The 19,443-nt window shown below is 42.2% G+C and overlaps 1 protein-coding gene across 1 annotated transcript in view; it reads left to right on the top strand.

Annotated features, from left to right (window-relative positions):
* LOC110799775 (benzyl alcohol O-benzoyltransferase-like) overlaps nucleotides 1-19,443 on the top strand; it is a 30,236-nt gene that overhangs the window by 465 nt on the left and 10,328 nt on the right. The window contains exon 2 of the mRNA XM_056828852.1: nucleotides 15,520-15,734. Coding sequence (XP_056684830.1) covers nucleotides 15,520-15,734 — 215 coding nt within the window. The remainder of the gene's footprint in view (nucleotides 1-15,519; nucleotides 15,735-19,443) is intronic.

Genomic DNA, 19,443 nt, shown 5'->3' with positions numbered 1-19,443 from the left:
GGGAGTGCAATTATGTTTGACCACGACGGCCGTAGGTTCCCTTGTGATCCCTGGTGTGGGGATCTCTCAACATACACCCGCAAGGTAGAGATTGAGGGTTCGGGGGACTGTAACTACCGAGAGGAGTACTTCGCTCATCGATAACTCCAGAGGCAGGATATCCTTACTAGCTCAGCATAAATAATCGAAGGGACATGCGTTAACTATTAAACTGATCTGAGTTGATTTTAGCAATATGCAACATATAATACTATTTCGATCGTGATTATCTGATTTAAATAGCATTAAGGGACCTAGCATGATAATCCGATTTCCCAAAAATATCATATTTGTTAGGCGTGATAGAACAATCAGATTAGGTTAGTTTAACAGTTCATAAAAAGGGCGAGGAAAGCAGTTAAATCATCGGATAGGGACACATTACGACGCACCCTTGAGAGGTGCGTCACGGTTCTCAGAAAACTAACCACTTTGACTTTGCCATTTCTCCTTTTTATTTAAGGAATCTCAATTATGGGACATGATACGTTCTGTTCGATTTATGGATCGATTGCGACAGAACGCGTGAACATTTTCGCAGCGAGAGGCTTAGGCTAAGGGTTGGAGTCAATACTCAGAATATAATTGTGTGTTGTTGTGTGTCCTTTCACGTCGAATTTAGGGGGCTATTTATAGGGAAGAGTTCGTGGAAAGATAGAATTGCAGAGTTCTAATCCACAAAGAATTAGGAAAAAACACGTACCCAGGTATTAACAGCGCCCAGGCCTGGGCGCCCAAGATTTAGGCGCCCAGAGCCAGGCGTTGAAAATAGGGTCTGGGCTGTTTGACAGGAGGCAGGATATCCTTGATGGAATTTGCAGTAAGTACCTTCGACCCAATATTTGCTTTTGACAGGAGGGTCACGGGTGGGGCATATAGGTCTCAACTTTCCTTGATTGGTTAGTCTTTCAAAGGCTTGTACCAAAGTTGACCCGAGTGGGACAAACTTTCGGTCTCGGACCCATCTTCCAGGGTTTCTTCGGGCGGGAGTTTCTTCTACAGCATGGACTTCTTGGGCTTGGGATGTGTTACCCCGATTATAGGTGTTGGTCTTATATGTGGGTTTGCTCTATATGGTTTTGGCGAGGTCGTCCTCGATCTTTATTCCCACATCATAAACTCTTTTGAAAGTGTCAAGTCCCAGGTACCTAAGGTGTTGTCTGTAAGCCGGGTCCAGGTTGTCAATGCATTTTTTGACCAATTCTGTTTCGGGAGGCCTATTGATTAGCTGGGCCGCCTGGTCCCTCCATCTAGCAAAGTAGGTTGTGAAACCCTCATTTTTATTTTGGAAGAGAACTTCCAGCTCGCGCATGGTGACTTGGAAGTCCATGTTCGACGAGTATTGCTTGATGAAGACATTGACAAAGTCTTCCCAAGTGGGGAAGAGCTTAGGGTCCTGGTGGTAGTACCATTTGAGCAGCACAGGTTCCAAGGACAAAGGAAAGGTAGGTAAGTACATTGACTTGTCCACGCCTTTCAAGTTCATGGTATTCACAAAGCTCAGTAGATGATCACGGGGGTTGTCCGTGGCTTTGAACTTTAGTAAGTCAGATGAGCTGAACTTTTCTGGTAATTTGCCAGGAAAAGGTTCAGGATCGAGAGAGAAGTATTTGCTCCCCATGGTTTGCTGTAGGACCATTTTTTCGATCCTCTTCTCGTTATCGAGGTCATTTTTGGCTTGCGCAGCCGCTAAAGCTTCATTTTCCATTTTCAGTTGGCCCATCAGTTGGGTCATTTGGACCATCTGGTCTCGCAAATCTTCGATGGACATGTTTGAAGGTGCGAATCGAGGTTGGGGAAGCGGAGATCCTTGAAATGAGGGACGACGGACGGAGCTTGGAGTTACTAAACCTGGTGTTGGCGATGTATCTTCGAGACGCACTAACCGTTGATTCCCTGATCGGCACCAAGTGGCAGGACCAGTCCTAGGCATAAGATAAGCTAAAGTTTTAGGTTCCCAAAGTTTCAAGCATTACTTAGTCTAGACTTCGACTCTCTAAATTGGTTTTTCACTCTTTCTTTTGTCGGTACACTTTTTGGGTTTATTTTTTTTATTTTGGTCATTCTTTGGATTTTCGAAACACTTGCCCGTGTGACATTCATGGTTATTAACACGTTCGGTTTTGGTGCCGGGTATTGTCGTCGTTGGAGGCCTAACAACGACACAAAGAGTTATTAATTTTTTTTTTACGAGTCGCTTTTTGAAATCGGGTGCTTTTCTTACGCCCTCGTAGCAATTCTTTTGAGGAACATTTTTTTTTGCGCTACGTATTTTCCTTTCGCGCGGGCACCGAGGCTGCTGCGCCTGACCAGAAGGCCAAGCAGCAACTTTAGCGCCCAGCGAGGGGCGTGAGAAATTATGGCGCCCAGCCAGGGGCGTTGAAAATTCGTCCCTGGCTGGTTCTCGTTTTCTGTCTTCTGTTTATGCGACTTTGACTTGCGTGCTTGCCTAATAACGTCCTTTACGCATAACAGCGTTTGTGGGATTCGTTACAGGCCATCCCGAGCGTCGCTTATTTTGTGGCGATCATTCGGGTTTGCGGAACACGTATTTCGGTATAACTCTTTGGCAAATTAGTCTATGAATGTTTGGGCAATTTTTAAGGTCGTTGGTTTTCTAGGATAGTTTGCCACACACAATCACATATTTCGCTACACATAACTACATTACAAACATGGATTTGAAAATTTAATATGCCACGTAGTTTATGATAGGCTTCTATGGGTAGTTTATTTGCGCCTGGCTTGGTACCGCTTCTATCGTAGATCCAACACATGCCCCGGTCGAGGTAGTGTCTTCAACAGACGAATTTCGCTCAAGAGGCCAACCCGCAAGTGCAAGCCAAGGGGGCATGCAGGTGAGAGGGACCTAATGAGCGAGCGATTGGGTTCGGGATAGGTGTACTACCTGAACAAGTACCGAGTGGGAAACATGCGCGGCGTATGCACCCCCCTATTGGCGAAAAAAGGTATCCTTAGTCCCAACTCCCGAGGGAGCCGAGATTCGTTATGATGTTCTGCCCGTTCACATTAATATGCTGATTTTCAGGTCGTCCCAACTTGATGGGGAAATAAACGCGGGGTAGGATCGTTTCACCCTTCGGCTATTTTGATTACCTACAAGCACGAGTATTTCATTCACTATCCCCAGTGGAGTCGCCACTGTGAGGGGGTCGAAAAAGCGCGAGGCTAATGCGTGACCTCGTCCCTCGTGGGTGTGACGATTCTTTTTATTCAATCAAGTGTAATTGAATTTCCTGTGAGTATACACCCAATTGACTAGTAATATAGGAGTCGGCATTCAGTTTTTAACGACAATGAGAAAAACTGACAAAACCCGGTTATCGTGACATAAAGGGAGTGCAATTATGTTTGACCACGACGGCCGTAGGTTCCCTTGTGATCCCTGGTGTGGGGATCTCTCAACATACACCCGCAAGGTAGAGATTGAGGGTTCGGGGGACTGTAACTACCAAGAGGAGTACTTCGCTCGTCGATAACTCCAGAGGCAGGATATCCTTACTAGCTCAGCATAAATAATCGAAGGGACATGCGTTAACTATTAAACTAATATGAGTTGATTTTAGCAATATGCAACATATAATACTAATTCGATCGTGATTATCTGATTTAAATATCATTAAGGGACCTAGCATGATAATCCGATTTCCCAAAAATATCATATTTGTTAAGCGTGATGGAACAATCAGATTAGGTTAGTTTAACAGTTCATAAAAAGGGCGAGGAAAGCAGTTAAATCATCGAAAAGGGACACATTACGACGCACCCTTGAGAGGTGCGTCACGGTTCTCAGAAAACTAACCACTTTGACTTTGCTATTTCTCCTTTTCATTTAACGAATCTCAATTATGGGACAGGAAACGTTCTGTTCGATTTATGGATCGATTGCGACCGAACGCGTGAACAGTTTCGCAGCGAGAGGCTTAGGCTAAGGGTTGGAGTCAATACTTAGAATATAATTGTGTGTTGTTGTGTGTCCTTTCACGTCGAATTTAGGGGGCTATTTATAGGGAAGAGTTCGTGGAAAGATAGAATTGCAGAGTTCTAATCCACAAAGAATTAGGAAAAAACACGTACCCAGGTATTTTCAGCGCCCAGGCCTGGGCGCCGAAGATTTTGGCGCCCAGAGCCAGGCGTTGAAAATAGGGTCTGGGCTGTTTTCTTTAGTCAGATTCGGATTCCTGAAATCCGTAGAGTTTGAGATTAATTCGAGTCTTTTAGCGCGTATCAATTTTGTGACGGAATGCATCCGGGCCCGTTACGAACTCTAGGCTCGTTAGGATTTCAATTAATACGTAACTCTTATTTCTGAATCATATTAGGAATAGGATTCTCGTAGTTTTCTATCTCATTTAGGATTTATGTTGGAATGCAACACCTAATTCTGACAGGTTTCTATCTTTTATGATTTGCCACTTTTAGAAGCTACCTTTTACGGCAGTTACTATTTTTAGCAGGTTTCCATAAATAGCAGGTTTCGGGTGAAATGAAATGGGGAATCGAGATTCGTTTATTTTATAGGAGATGCGTTGTCAAGTGGAGTTTTTATGCTTTCATCATCGAACCTTTCCCTTGCGGGAATGGGGACAAAAGTAGGTGTCTACAGTTAGCCCCCACTTTAACCGAGTCTTGGAGTAAGACGATGGTCAAAGTATTAGACGGAGTGCGTCACACAAGCCATGGTGTATGTGACCTGTTTTGCGAGGGTCTCACGAGCCCCCGAGTGATAACATTTGACTTAAGGGTCATCACTTGAAGTGTCGACATATCCCTCACGTGTCATTGGGATTTGTCAACTGATAGTATAGAAACTTCCTTACTTTGTCATTGGAAGGATCTAAAGGTGCGTAGAAACTCCCTCATTTTGTCATTGGGAGTAACTACAGATGTTTTCGAAATCAAATCTAGAAAGTGTAATTGGGCCTGGCCAAGCCCAATCACGAGGTAAAAATGTTTTTTGAAGATTCTCATTTTTAGGGCTAGCTAAACGAGAAAACCCCCTTGTTTTTATAGGACTTAAAACGAAGGAAAATCCAGCACCCTTGTTTTTATAGGACGTAAAACGAAGGAAAATCCAGCACCCTTGTTTTTATAGGACGTAAAACGAAGGAAAATCCAGCAAAAGTTATCGCTGCAGCGACTAAAGACCTGCGCGGTTTAAGGGAGACCCTACCGGCAAAAGATGGCGAGCCTGTCCGCTAAGGGTGGACACCCCGTCCGATAGAAGTGGACGAATCTTTTTTTGAAATTTGAAAATAAGGACCTACGTGGTTTGTGGCGTAGACCCCGCCGGCTAAAGATGGCGAACCTTGTCCGCTAAGGGTGGACACCCCGTCCGATAGAAGTGGACGAATCTATTTTGAAATTTGTTTTGCTTTTTTGAAAATAAGGACCTACGCGGTTTGTGACGTAGTCTTAATTTTGAAGACTTTATTTTTTCGAAAACTGAGGACCTGCGCGGCTAGTGACGCAGACCCCGCCCGCTGAGGGTGGGCGAGCCCTCTCCGCTGAGGGTGGACGTCCCTGAATTCGTTTTCTTTTCTATTTGGGAACTCGCGCGGTTTGTGACGCGATCTTGCCGACTGAAGATGGGCAAGTTCCTATTTCTTTGGCTCTTTGTGATTTCTTTTGAGAATTTCTTTTTATTCCTTCTTGCAAGAGCGAATTCTTTCGAGGGGTGCTCGAATTTAGTTGTAACCTGAACGTGGGCTGACAACGTGTTCAGATGGATCTTTGTCTTGCGACCGTCCGTTTTTGTGATTTTGAGCTAGTCTTTACGGCTCGACTTGGTCTTTGATCAGAGGACCGTGCACAAGTTTCAGTGATGTCCTTTCGATGAGGTCGAACCTATTGTTGTTCTTTTTTGAGATATCCAAACATGATATGGTGTATTGCGCAATGCGGGAATGTGATTTTGATCGCGCGCTCCTCGTTTGGAGTCTATTTTTTCGCGAGCCCCCAAGCACTGGGGCTCGTCGGTTGTTTTTCGCATCTTGTAATCATGTTTGGGGTCATGCTCGTATGTGCGAACGACCTTCTATAGTAGTGTGCTACTTTAGCAAAGCCGTGGAGTGCGACTTTAGTTTTCAGGCGACATCCGGTTTTAGCTTGGCCCGGATTAACCCTTTGATAGACAAACATTTTTATTTGGAAAACCAATGACTGGACGACACATATTTTTGGTGTTTCGAAGAATGACCATGATATTTAACTTGCTTTTTTTTGAAAGTGTACATAAGCATTTTCTGAGACGATTCTAAGTTTCGACCAAGTTTTAATGTTATTATTTTTTCTTGCTTATTTGGGAACTAAAGGTGCTTTGGGCTTGATCCTACTTGCAATGGGGCCTCGTGTTTTAGCAACACGGTCTTAAGTCCTTTCCTGTTCCGTGTTTTGTGAAATCTGGGCCTTGGGCTGCATTTTCAGCGCCCAAGTTCAGGCGTTAAACATTTCGGTGTCCAGGCGTGGGCGCTGAAAGTCCTTTCCTGGTAATATTTGATTTTCGGATTTCCTAACACGTTTCCGAATGGGATCAGGATGTCATTGGGTGCGTTCAGCTATATATAGGGGGCTAGATACGTCCTTATTTTCCACCACTCTCAAATTCTTTCTCTCCTTTTGCTGTGCTCTAATTATTCACTACTTTTGCCATGTCGATCCCTACTTTCTCACTCCAACGGACTGTTAGGCGTTGGCTGCGGGCGCTTACTCCCACAGAAAAAGCTTTGTTAAAAGAATACCACTTAGAGGCACTTTTAGGTTTACAACAAATTAATATTGATTATAACTTTCTGCATGCTGCCCTAAGCTTTTGGGACTCCGATCATCATGATTTTGCCTTTCGGGGCAATGAAATATGTCCTTTGCATGATGAATTTGTTGCGATCCTTGGTTATCCTACTAATGCTACTCCTGTTACCCTTGGCACCGTTGAAGAGGGTAAAACAACCATAAGGGCTTTCCTAGGGCTAGATGATAACATGTTTGCTGAAATTGTTGTAGATGATAAGGTTAACTTGGCGAAACTTGTAAAACATCACTTTAGGCCTAGTAAGAATATGACCGAACAAAAATTGAACATTCGAGCCCTTGTATTTTGCTTGTTGAATCATTATTTACTGTCGAATAATAATGGTGAGTTCGGTGACATAAGGTTGATCCCCTTGATTAGCTAGATGGAAAGTTGCTATTCTATTATGCCGTTGGTTGTTGCTGAGACTTTGCTGAGTGCGGATGAACTAAAGAAGGGCGCCAAATCTGAATATTTTAAGGGGAGCCCCCTATTGCTGTAGGTAATCGATCTTTTCCTTGCGCACATGTATGTTTTTTTTGCATATATTTCTTTTTGCCTGGGGCTAAGTTTCAGCGCCCAGGGCTGGGCCCTGGAATATTCGGCGCCTGGTCCTGGGCGTTGAAACTGCGCCCCAGGAACCATTTTTTCTTTCTTTTCATTCTTTTGATTCGATCGTACCTGTTTTTGCAGATTTGGCTTGCGGAACGGCTTAGACTTTTGGAAGCTCCTGCCGATCCTAAACATTATCGCCCTATAGCTTTGGGTAACCGAAAATACTTGCACCAAGGCCAGGACGAGGCCAAATGGACCTCCTTTTTTACTTATGGCATTTGTTCTATTAAGTGGGTGGTACCATGGTGAGGTTTGACTACTATGACAGGGGGGTCTGATGTATCGGTTTATGTTTCTTTGTTGGGGCTATCTCGTCCCATTTATATTTTCCCTTACCGAGTCATGCGTCAATATGGTTTAAGGCAGACTATCCCCTTTTTTGATACGGTACCACCTAAGGTAGCGGCCTTTTCACAAACACGGGTCCTAGCGTGGGCCAAGTATTATGATGGTCTCCCGCGTTGGGCCGTAGCTACAAATGGCTTTGTGGGTCTTTCTGAAAACTACAAGTTTTGGATGAGCTCCGATGACAAAGATGTGAGGACCGAGGCTCGTAATGGGGAGCCGGCTGAGCTTTTGATACCTCGTATTCGTGTTAAGTATGAGGGTCCTGATTCTGCCAAACCTCGTACCTATAGTGTTAAGACTGTGAAAGCTCGTCCTGATCGAAAGCGAAAGGAAGTTCCTCCCCGTTCCAGTTTCAGGCCTAAAAAGATGCCTAACATGAAGGGGCCTGCTGTTGTTAAAAGAAATGCAAGCTCTCGCGGAGATCGTCGCTGGAACAATGTATGGGTTAGGAAGGCTCAGCCGCCTGTAGAAACAGCGGCTAGTCTAGTTGATGATAATAATCCTTCTCCCATCATTGCCTGTGCCCTCGAGGCTGAGCGGGCTATAACTGAGAACGTTTCTGAAGCCTTGGCATCTTTGGAAGTTAGTGTCCAGGAGCCGGTTCTTATGGAGATTGACACTGGGGCAGCGCAGAGAACTGTGGGAGTGGATCCTGCGAATATTGCCCTCCACAAGACTTTATTTGATGATCCAGAAGAACTAGAGTAGTGTAGTTCTTGCTAGGTTGTAGGTGCCCTCTATTTATTTCAGTCGTGTTTGTTTTTATTTTTAGCACTCTGTTTTCCTTCTTATTATATTTTAATAAAGGCGTATTTTTAGTTTTCATTTATTTTTTTTTTCTCCTCTTTTTTATGTATTTTATATGTCTAACACTTTTTTTGCAAAGAATATATTATTTTTTTATTTGGACCGAATCCTTGGTAAGGATTGCCTACGTATCTTGTCAGAATCAGGTCGCGCGTAGTTCTAGCTTTAGAATAAGTTCTAGTATGCCGGATTTCGGTAGATATGTCCTGAAGTGGAAACATATTACTTAATTTGGTCAAATGAGTGAAGTATTTATCATTATTTTCATCTGCCGTTTTTTTGCCATAGGTTGCGTAAAATTCGACTAATTTGTATAGCTATATTCTTGGTAAACCTATTTGGATACGTACTGTACCCCCCAAGTGTTCGTTATTTTTCCGTTGTGTGCGGATAAAATGACGAGCACTTTCAAGAAGAAAACTTTTGGCAGGCAGAGAGTTTCAACGCCCGGGCTGGGGCGTCAGAAATTTCGGCGCCCAGCCCTGGGCGCTGAAAATGACTTGGGCGGTCAATTTTTGACGCTTTGCTTCACATGTTCTTGCGTTTATTTCTATTCCCCTTTTTTTGTGCCTTGATATTGTGCTTCGTATTTAAAGTTAATTTTGAGGCTATTTTGGAGGCTTTTTTGACTGTTAGCGTGAAATGCACTTTTGTCTGGATTAATTTTTTCTATTGGTGACTTGAAACAGTTTTGAAAATGGAGTTAGGGTGCGGAAGTTATGAAGATCTTTGTGTAGGCTTTGGAGGTGGGTTGTTAGTGAAGGGTATGATAGAATCTATGTTTTATGAATCTGTTTTTTTTTTTTTGGTAACATTTGCATTGTTTTAAATTTTTGATTTCCTTTGATTTTGGGTTGCATGGATTGGCTCTTATGATGACACTGGTTGGCTTTTTAGGTTTTGGGGATATGAATGGGATAGTGTGGTTTATTTTGTGGGTTTCGGGAATTGGTTCCCATGGCACTATTTCAAAACCGAGTGGGCTTTGTTTGTTGGGCCTAGAGTGGGTCGCCTCTTTATTTTTGTATTTTGCAAGTACATTTGGTGTTTATTTAGTGTTAGAATAAAATTTTTAGGAGAAATATTACGCCTTTATTGATTCGGAAAGTAAGGAAAACACACTGAAATAAAACTGACCCATATTCTAAAGGGCCTTAGGACCATCTAAAGTCTCTATTATTTTTTTATATCAATCTAAAGAACTACTAGGCGCTTTTTACTAATGGTGCTCTATGTGGCTCAAGCCTGGGGTTTAGTCTCATAAAACTTCGGTCCTTCACCGGTACTCATCTTGAATTCCATTCCTTTTGCGTTGACCCACTGATATGTCTTCACCCATCCGTTCTCGACCTCTTCTAGTGTTGATGCAGGAGAGATTAACCGGGTTGGATCGAAACCTTCATCTTGTAAAGCTAGGGTAGTCATCACAGTCTCGTCCTCCATAGGCCTCGATTCGTTAAACAATGTCCATAGAGCCTGGTTGTCCAATATTTCAGCTGTTTTAGTCTTGGTGAGGTGGGGTGCCTCATCCAAGGTGTGGCAGTCATGGAAAATTTCAAATCCGGGTTTTAGCAAGCCATCCTGAACGAAGGGTTCAGGGAAATCACAGCATGGGTGTTCTTCTCCTTCCCGAATGAACATCCCGTTAAGGGTCCTTTAATATGGGGGAAGGAGGGTGGTTTGTTTGGTTTTGTTAAGGCGTAGCCTAGATAGGCGGTCAGCAATATCTTCCTCCGTTGGTTCATAACCTAAGCCAAAGGGAGTAGATTTTTCGGGAAAAGGATGGAATCTGCATTCCTTCTTCCTTATGCCCAATGGGGTTCCTGGAAAATAGCCTTGAGCTAACAGCATTCTAGGGATGACTCGGGATGCATGCGGGTCTAGGAATGCTGGATCATAATCTTCGATGAACTGGATTGTTTCTTCCATTTGAAACCCATAAAGGTCGTCTGCAGTTTCGGCCGTTCCAACCATAGTACAACTGACGTCGAGAGGAGGGGCGCGGATTTCTAGTATTACCCCGTTATGGTTAAGTTTAACCATTTGGTGCAAGGTAGAAGCCACACCTCCTAAGTCATGGAGCCAAGGTCGCCCCAAGAGGAGGTTGAAAGTGGGCTTGATGTCGATTATTTGAAACTCCGTGGTGCGTGCCACAGGCCCGGTTTGTATGGTAAGGTTGATTTTTCCCAATACAGGCCTTCGGGAGTTATCATAAGTTCGTACCCCTTGCGTGGAGGTTTGGAAGTCATCGTTTCCTGGCCCCAAGCAATGGGCGGTTCGCAATGGGCAGACATTAACCGCCGAACCATTATCTACGAGCGATAGGGGGATGTTTTGTCCTTTGCATCCAACCACTAGGTAAAGGGCTTTATTGTGAGCACCCCCCTCTTTGGGTAAGTCTTTATCAGTGAAAACTATGGCCTTTTCCCCGGCATCTCTCGTGACATGGCTAACCAATGAGTCAGGTGTGATATCTGTAGGTACTGAGATGAGGTCAAGTGAGCGAATAAGCTTTTCGCGATGTTCCTTTGAAGTACACATAAGATCCCAGATGGTAATCTCAGCCTTGGTTCTTTTTAGTTGTTTCAGGAGAGGATTTTCAATGACTTCCGCGACGGTGGCGTGCCGTCCATTATCAGGAGTTTGCCTAACCGGGATGTCGTCCATAGGAGGTGGGTGAATATCCGGTTGGTATATTCTTCCGGATCGGGTGAGGTTGTCGACCTCGGGCTCCTGAGGGGTGGTGTCAATGAGAGCATACCCGGGCCAAGTTTCAGTGAAGAAGTCCTGGCCCGAGACTTGAGATAGGTAAACATCTTCAGCATCATCATTCCACACACTGCACACTTCCCTCTCGATTCGATCCATAGGGACCACATCGAGTGGTGCACCTTGAGGTGTAATATACACCGTGGAGTCGAAATTCTCTGGTTGGTCGAGAGAGATGTGACAAGAGCCGAGTGGGCTCTTGTTGTTGTTGGGTTTGCCAACGTTAGGGAGAGGTATTACTTCATCCTCTATCATGTCCTGGATCGTATGTTTCAGATTCCAGCAGTTTTCAGTGTCATGCCCATTTCCTTGATGGAATTTGCAGTAAGTACCTTCGACCCAATATTTGCTTTTGACAGGAGGGTCACGGGTGGGGCCTATAGATCTCAACTTTCCTTGATTGGTTAGTCTTTCAAAGGCTTGAACCAAAGTTGACCCGAGTGGGGCAAACTTTCGGTCTCGGACCCATCTTCCAGGGTTTCTTCGGGCGGGAGTTTCTTCTACAGCATGGACTTCTTGGGCTTGGGATGTGTTACCCCGATTATAGGTGTTGGTCTTATATGTGGGTTTGCTCTGTATGGTTTTGGCGAGGTCGTCCTCGATCTTTATTCCCACATCATAAACTCTTTTGAAAGTGTCAAGTCCCAGGTACCTAAGGTGTTGTCTGTAAGCCGGGTCCAGGTTGTCAATGCATTTTTGGACCAATTCTGTTTCGGGAGGCCTATTGATTAGCTGGGCCGCCTGGTCCCTCCATCTAGCAAAGTAGGTTGTGAAACCCTCATTTTTCTTTTGGAAGAGAACTTCCAGCTCGCACATGGTGACTTGGAAGTCCATGTTCGACGAGTATTGCTTGATGAAGACATTGACAAAGTCTTCCCAAGTGGGGAAGAGCTTAGGGTCCTGGTGGTAGTACCATTTGAGCAGCACAGGTTCCAAGGACAAAGGAAAGGCAGGTAAGTACATGGACTTGTCAACGCCTTTCAAGTTCATGGTATTCACAAAGCTCAGTAGATGATCACGGGGGTTGTCCGTGGCTTTGAACTTTGGTAAGTCGGATGAACTGAACTTTTCTGGTAATTTTCCAGGAAAAGGTTCAGAATCGAGAGAGAAGTATTTGCTCCCCATGGTTTGCTGTAGGACCATTTTTTCGATCCTCTTCTCGTTATCGAGGTCATTTTTGGCTTGCGCAGCCGCTAAAGCTTCATTTTCCATTTTCAGTTGGCCCATAAGTTGGGTCATTTGGACCATCTGGTCTCGCAAATCTTTGAAGGATATGTTTGAAGGTGCGAATCGAGGTTGGGGAAGCGGAGATCCTTGAAATGAGGGACGACGGACGGATCTTGGAGTTACTAAACCTGGTGTTGGCGATGTATCTTCGAGACGCACTAACCGTTGATTCCCTGATCGGCACCAAGTGGCAGGACCAGTCCTAGGCATAAGATAAGCTAAAGTTTTAGGTTCCCAAAGTTTCAAGCATTACTTAGTCTAGACTTCGACTCTCTAAATTGGTTTTTCACTCTTTCTTTTGTCGGTACACTTTTTGGGTTTTTTTTTATTTTGGTCATTCTTTGGATTTTCGAAACACTTGCCCGTGTGACATTCATGGTTATTAACACGTTCGGTTTTGGTGCCGGGTATTGTCGTCGTTGGAGGCCTAACAACGACACAAAGAGTTATTAATTTTTTTTTTTACGAGTCGCTTTTTGAAATCGAGTGCTTTTCTTACGCCCTCGTAGCAATTCTTTTGAGGAACATTTTTTTTTTGCGCTACGTATTTTCCTTTCGCGCGGGCACCGAGGCTGCTGCGCCTGACCAGAAGGCCAAGCAGCAACTTCAGCGCCCAGCGAGGGGCGTGAGAAATTCTGGCGCCCAGCCAGGGGCGTTGAAAATTCGTCCCTGGCTGGTTCTCGTTTTCTGTCTTCTGTTTATGCGACTTCGACTTGCGTGCTTGCCTAATAACGTCCTTTACGCGTAACAGCGTTTGTGGGATTCGTTACAGGCCATCCCGAGCGTCGCTTATTTTGTGGCGATCATTCGGGTTTGCGGAACACGTGTTTCGGTATATCTCTTTGGCAAATTAGTCTATGAATGTTTGGGCAATTTTTAAGGTCGTTGGTTTTCTAGGATAGTTTGCCACACACAATCACATATTTCGCTACACATAACTACATTACAAACATGGATTTGAAAATTAAATATGCCACGTAGTTTATGATAGGCTTCTATGGGTAGTTTTTTTGCGCCTGGCTTGGTACCGCTTCTATCGTAGATCCAACACATGCCCCGGTCGAGGTAGTGTCTTCAACAGACGAATTTCGCTCAAGAGGCCAACCCGCAAGTGCAAGCCAAGGGGGCATGCAGGCGAGAGGGACCTAATGAGCGAGCGATTGGGTTCGGGATAGGTGTACTACCTGCACAAGTACCGAGTGGGAAACATGCGCGGCGTATGCACCCCCCAATTGGCGAAAAAAGGTATCCTTAGTCCCAACTCCCGAGGGAGCCGAGATTCGTTATGATGTTCTGCCCGTTCAGATTAATATGCTGATTTTCAGGTCGTCCCAACTTGATGGGGAAATAAACGCGGGGTAGGATCGTTTCACCCTTCGGCTATTTTAATTACCTACAAGCACGAGTATTTCCTTCACTATCCCCAGTGGAGTCGCCACTGTGAGGGGGTCGAAAAAGCGCGAGGCTAATGCGTGACCTCGTCCCTCGTGGGTGTGACGATTCTTTTTATTCAATCAAGTGTAATTGGATTTCCTGTGAGTATACACCCAATTGACTAGTAATATAGGAGTCGGCATTCAGTTTTTAACGACAATGAGAAAAACTGACAAAACCCGGTTATCGTGACATAAAGGGAGTGCAATTATGTTTGACCACGACGGCCGTAGGTTCCCTTGTGATCCCTGGTGTGGGGATCTCTCAACATACACCCGCAAGGTAGAGATTGAGGGTTCGGGGGACTGTAACTACCGAGAGGAGTACTTCGCTCGTCGATAACTCCAGAGGCAGGATATCCTTACTAGCTCAGCATAAATAATCGAAGGGACATGCGTTAACTATTAAACTGATCTGAGTTGATTTTAGCAATATGCAACATATAATACTAATTCGATCGTGATTATCTGATTTAAATAGCATTAAGGGACCTAGCATGATAATTCGATTTCCCAAAAATATCATATTTGTTAGGCGTGATGGAACAATCAGATTAGGTTAGTTTAACAGTTCATAAAAAGGGCGAGGAAAGCAGTTAAATCATCGAAAAGGGACACATTACGACGCACCCTTGAGATGTGCGTCACGGTTCTCAGAAAACTAACCACTTTGACTTTGCTATTTCTCCTTTTTATTTAACGAATCTCAATTATGGGACAGGATACGTTCTATTCGATTTATGGATCCATTGCGACAGAACGCGTGAACAGTTTCGCAGCGAGAGGCTTAGGCTAAGGGTTGGAGTCAATACTCAGAATATAATTGTGTGTTGTTGTGTGTCCTTTCACGTCGAATTTAGGGGGATATTTATAGGGAAGAGTTCGTGGAAAGATAGAATTGCAGAGTTCTAATCCACAAAGAATTAGGAAAAAACACGTACCCAGGTATTTTCAGCGCCCAGGCCTGGGCGCCGAAGATTTCGGCGCCCAGAGCCAGGCGCTGAAAATAGGGTCTGGGCTGTTTTCTTTAGTCAGATTCGGATTCCTGAAATCCGTAGAGTTTGAGATTAATTCGAGTCTTTTAGCGCGTATCAATTTTGTGACGGAATGCATCCGGGCCCGTTACGAACTCTAAGCTCGTTAGGATTTCAATTAATACGTAACTCTTATTTCCGAATCATATTAGGAATAGGATTCTCGCAGTTTTCTATCTCATTTAGGATTTATGTTGGAATGCAACACCTAATTCTGACAGGTTTCTATCTTTTATGATTTGCCACTTTTAGAAGCTACCTTTTACGGTAGTTACTATTTTTAGCAGGTTTCCATAAATAGCAGGTTTCGGGTGAAATAAAATGGGGAATCGAGATTCGTTTATTTTATAGGAGATCCGTTGTCAAGTGGAGTTTTTATGCTTTCATCATCGAACCTTTCCCTTGCGGGAATGGGGACAAAAGTAGGTGTCTACAGCCGGTCGACTTATGGAGATATCAGGGAGGAAGCTGATGGTGAATTGTAATGGGGAAGGGATCATGTTTATTGAGGCTGAGGCTGATGCTGATGCTGATGTTACTCTACAGGATTTTGGGGAGGCACTTCAACCTCCTTTTCCTTGTTTCGAACAACTTCTTTTTGATGTCCCCGGTTCTACAAATGTCTTAGATTCCCCTCTGATTCTCATCCAGGTAAATTTATCATGTTGTAGTTGGTTGAATAACAATACTTTTTTAATACACTACATAATGCACCCGGATACCCGTCTTCGACCCATCTTTGGGCCGGATACAATAAGATATACTCGCTCTATATACTTTCTCCGTCTCGGAATACTCGATCCGATTTGACCCGCACAAAGTTTAAGGGACTTGAATTGACTTATTTAATTTAATAGTTAGTAGTTGATAGTGGCGTATTATTTTAATGTAGTTAGTGGGAGGTGGGATAAGAGGTGGGGTTGGGGGAGAGTAGGGGTTGAATTTTTAATTATTTTTTGTATGGAGTAGGGGGTAGGTGGGTTAATAGGGGTGGAGTGAGAAATAATATAATATTGTTAGAATATTTTCATTTTTAGAAACAGGTCAAGTATTAAGGGACGACCCGATAAGAAAAACAGGTCAAGTATTCTGGGACGGAGGGAGTATATATTTTAGAAACCACATGTTGATAGGTACAAGTATTACTTACAATTTGTAGGTGGAAGACCTTTTGTTAAAAGAAAAAATATGGCCGGAATTAATAATTATAACTCATAAAAAGATACAGTCGAAATATTAATTGTGACTTCTAAAAAAAATGCGGTGGGGAGTTAACCCTCTGTTTTCTGTATGTATTCACTTTTCAAAAAAGAGGTATTTTTATTAATGTATCAACTTCTACTTTATTCTATTTTTTTTTGTTACTCCCTCCTTTACTTAATACTAGCATCACTTTGACCGACACAAAGTTTCATACAATTTAATTGATTTATTAATTTATTAGGCGGTACTCCGTAGTTTATAGTGGTGTATTTTTTTTAATATAGTTAGTGGAAAAAATGTCAAATAAAGGGGTGGGGGTTGGGGTGGATTGGATTTTTTTAATGCTTTTTAAGAAAGTAAGAATATATGTGGGTCATGGTCAAGTGAGAGAAATGGTATAATAATAGTAAAAGTATGTCATTTATAGATTCGGGGCGAGTATTAAGGGACAACTTTATAAGGAAAGCGGTGAGAATATTAAGGGACGGGCGGTGCATCATTTTTTACTCTCTTACTATTTTTTTCCATAATAATTAATCCTTCCTTCCCAGATTAGTTGTTACACTTTCATTTTTCGTCCTTCCCAGGTTAGTTGTTACACTTTCTTTTTTCGTCCGTCCCTAATTAGTTTTTACACTTCTATATTATGAATGACCACACAATTATTATATTTTCTTTTTTTTTCCCACTAATTCTTTTTTGTCCCAACACTATCTCCATTCAATTAAAAAAATACTCAACGTTGTACTATCACTCTACTTTTTCAATAAAATAACAATTGATAATTAAACAACTATCCAAAGGTAAATATAAAACTAATTTGGAACAGAGGGAATACATATTTTCATCATTTTTTTCTACTAATCTACTATACCTACTATTATCCATTAATTTATTACACACTGCATATTTTTATACTCCCAATTATCATTTCTCGAAACAAAAGTGTACAATAAATAAGAACAACAAAAAACGGAGGGAACACACTTAATTAAAGTGTATCGCTATTCGACGTCCTCCTACGCTAAAATCGCCCGCGTTTTTTACATGAAAAGACGATTTTACCCTTATAAAATTTATCCCATAATAATAATAATTAATAATAGTAACAATAATATAAATTATAAATTATAATAATAATAATTAATGAAATTCACAAAATTTTAAAAATACATTATGAAAATATTTAATGTAATTTTTTTAAAAAAAAATTTAGGAAAAATGGCAGTTAAGATTAATAAATCAAACAATTTTTTAAAAAAATAAGTGCCGCTCTCTTCTTTGGGCCGAAACCTTGGTATAACCGCTCAGAACTAGCGGCGAAAACCATGGCTGAGCCGCGCACGATCTGCGGCTGGGCCATGGTTACAGCAGCTATTTCTGAGCGGCTGTACCACGGTTTCGGCCGCCTTCTGTGAGCGGCAGCAAGCATTGAGCGAAATAAAAAAAAATTAAACAGAGCAACCTGCGGCGACGGAGATCAGATCAACACTACGGCGAAAGAGAACAAAGCAACGAGGCGGAGACGGCGAACAGATCAACGAGGCGGCGACGACTTGGAAGGAGAACAGAACAACGAGACACTTGGCCGGATAAATTTTGGGGAAATGGGTTAGGGGTGGTCGTTCTGGGTTAGTGTAACGCCCCGACCTCTAATTCAATTATTAAAGCATAATTAGCAGCGGAATTAACCTAATTTGGTCGGGACATTACCCGCCGTAACTCCCTATTGGGAATTACAAGGCAACCATCAATCATAAGCTACTAAATCCCAAAAGTTAATATAATAATTCCTTATATTACCAAAATAAAGTGCATAACTTACTACAAGTCTTTAATTAAACTATTAAAAAATTAAGCATAAACTAAGTGAATATTATTCAAGTGAAATTCCTCGCCACTACTCGTCTCCATCGTTCCCCGCAGTACCTAAACCAGAAAACAAAAACGGTGAGCCGAAGACTCAGTAACGAACTATTCTAGCAACGTAAATTCATTTCAATTCATTTTATTTAATAACACAGGGAGAATAGAATAATGTAAAACATTTTATAAAGTCCTTTATTTAATTCATTCATAACTTTAGGGTGCACATGCTAGTTGTGGCAAGTATGACATGGTGGAACGTCTTCCACGATGGACCGCTGTCCATAAAACATGGGACCTTGGCCCGAAAACATGAGAGCCTTGGCTCAATGGGCGGATGCCCCATGGGTACATGCATGACCGAGAATCGTAACCTGTGAACATATACTGCCAAACGGACTAGGAATTTCACTTTCATTTATCATGTTTCGTTTAATTTTACATTTTAGCCTTTTTACTTCAGTAGAAGTAACATAATTCCTTTAGATCATGAGATCATGATAAAACATCATTTAGATCCTGGGATCCATAAAATATCATTTCTTTCCTGGCATCATAGAGACATCATTTCATTCATGGTTTCTTATAAAGATCGTTTTATAAGAATTTCAATCAATCATATTATAATAAATAATTTAATCAAATCACATTTCATTTCCCGCAATTCATAAAACATGTCAAAGCATTCAATTCATAAATAGATCATAACATTGTATTTTCATAAACGCATTTATAAGGGAATTGCGGGTACTAGCAATAGCCGTTACCTTAATTCCGCGTTACGTTAAGCTTGGTCCTTGGTTCGTTCTTTCTGAGCTCCGAGTCCGGATTCTTTCAAAATATTAAATTATGGAATTAATATTAAAACGATAAATATTGTAAAATTAATATTGTAAAATTAATATTGAAACGATTAATATTTTTAGTTTATAAATCTATTTTCATATGATATTATTATATTCCTTTTTTTTTTTTTTTTTAAGTCAATAAAATATAATAACTTCCTGTAAATAACAAATAATTATTATTAGTTATTTATATAGACAAACTATGAAATACTTATCAAAATTATTTGGAAAAGATGAATAATAATAAGGTTTAAAGTGAATAGAATAAATCTTACCAAAGCCCAAGTAATTTAGAATTGGGCCGGCCCGTTTATGTTTTAATTAAGCCAAAGTTCCAGAATTTGGTTCCCTGACTTGTGAAAGTCGACCAAAGGGGAGAGCAAGAACAGGGCCGAAAAGGAAGAAGGAGAGGAGGGGATGGCTGCACTGACGTCGCTACTCGG

This window comes from Spinacia oleracea, chromosome 5 (assembly GCF_020520425.1).
Source record: "Spinacia oleracea cultivar Varoflay chromosome 5, BTI_SOV_V1, whole genome shotgun sequence".
Classification (NCBI taxonomy): Eukaryota; Viridiplantae; Streptophyta; class Magnoliopsida; order Caryophyllales; family Amaranthaceae; genus Spinacia; species Spinacia oleracea.
This window is presented reverse-complemented; position numbering and strand designations above follow the sequence as displayed.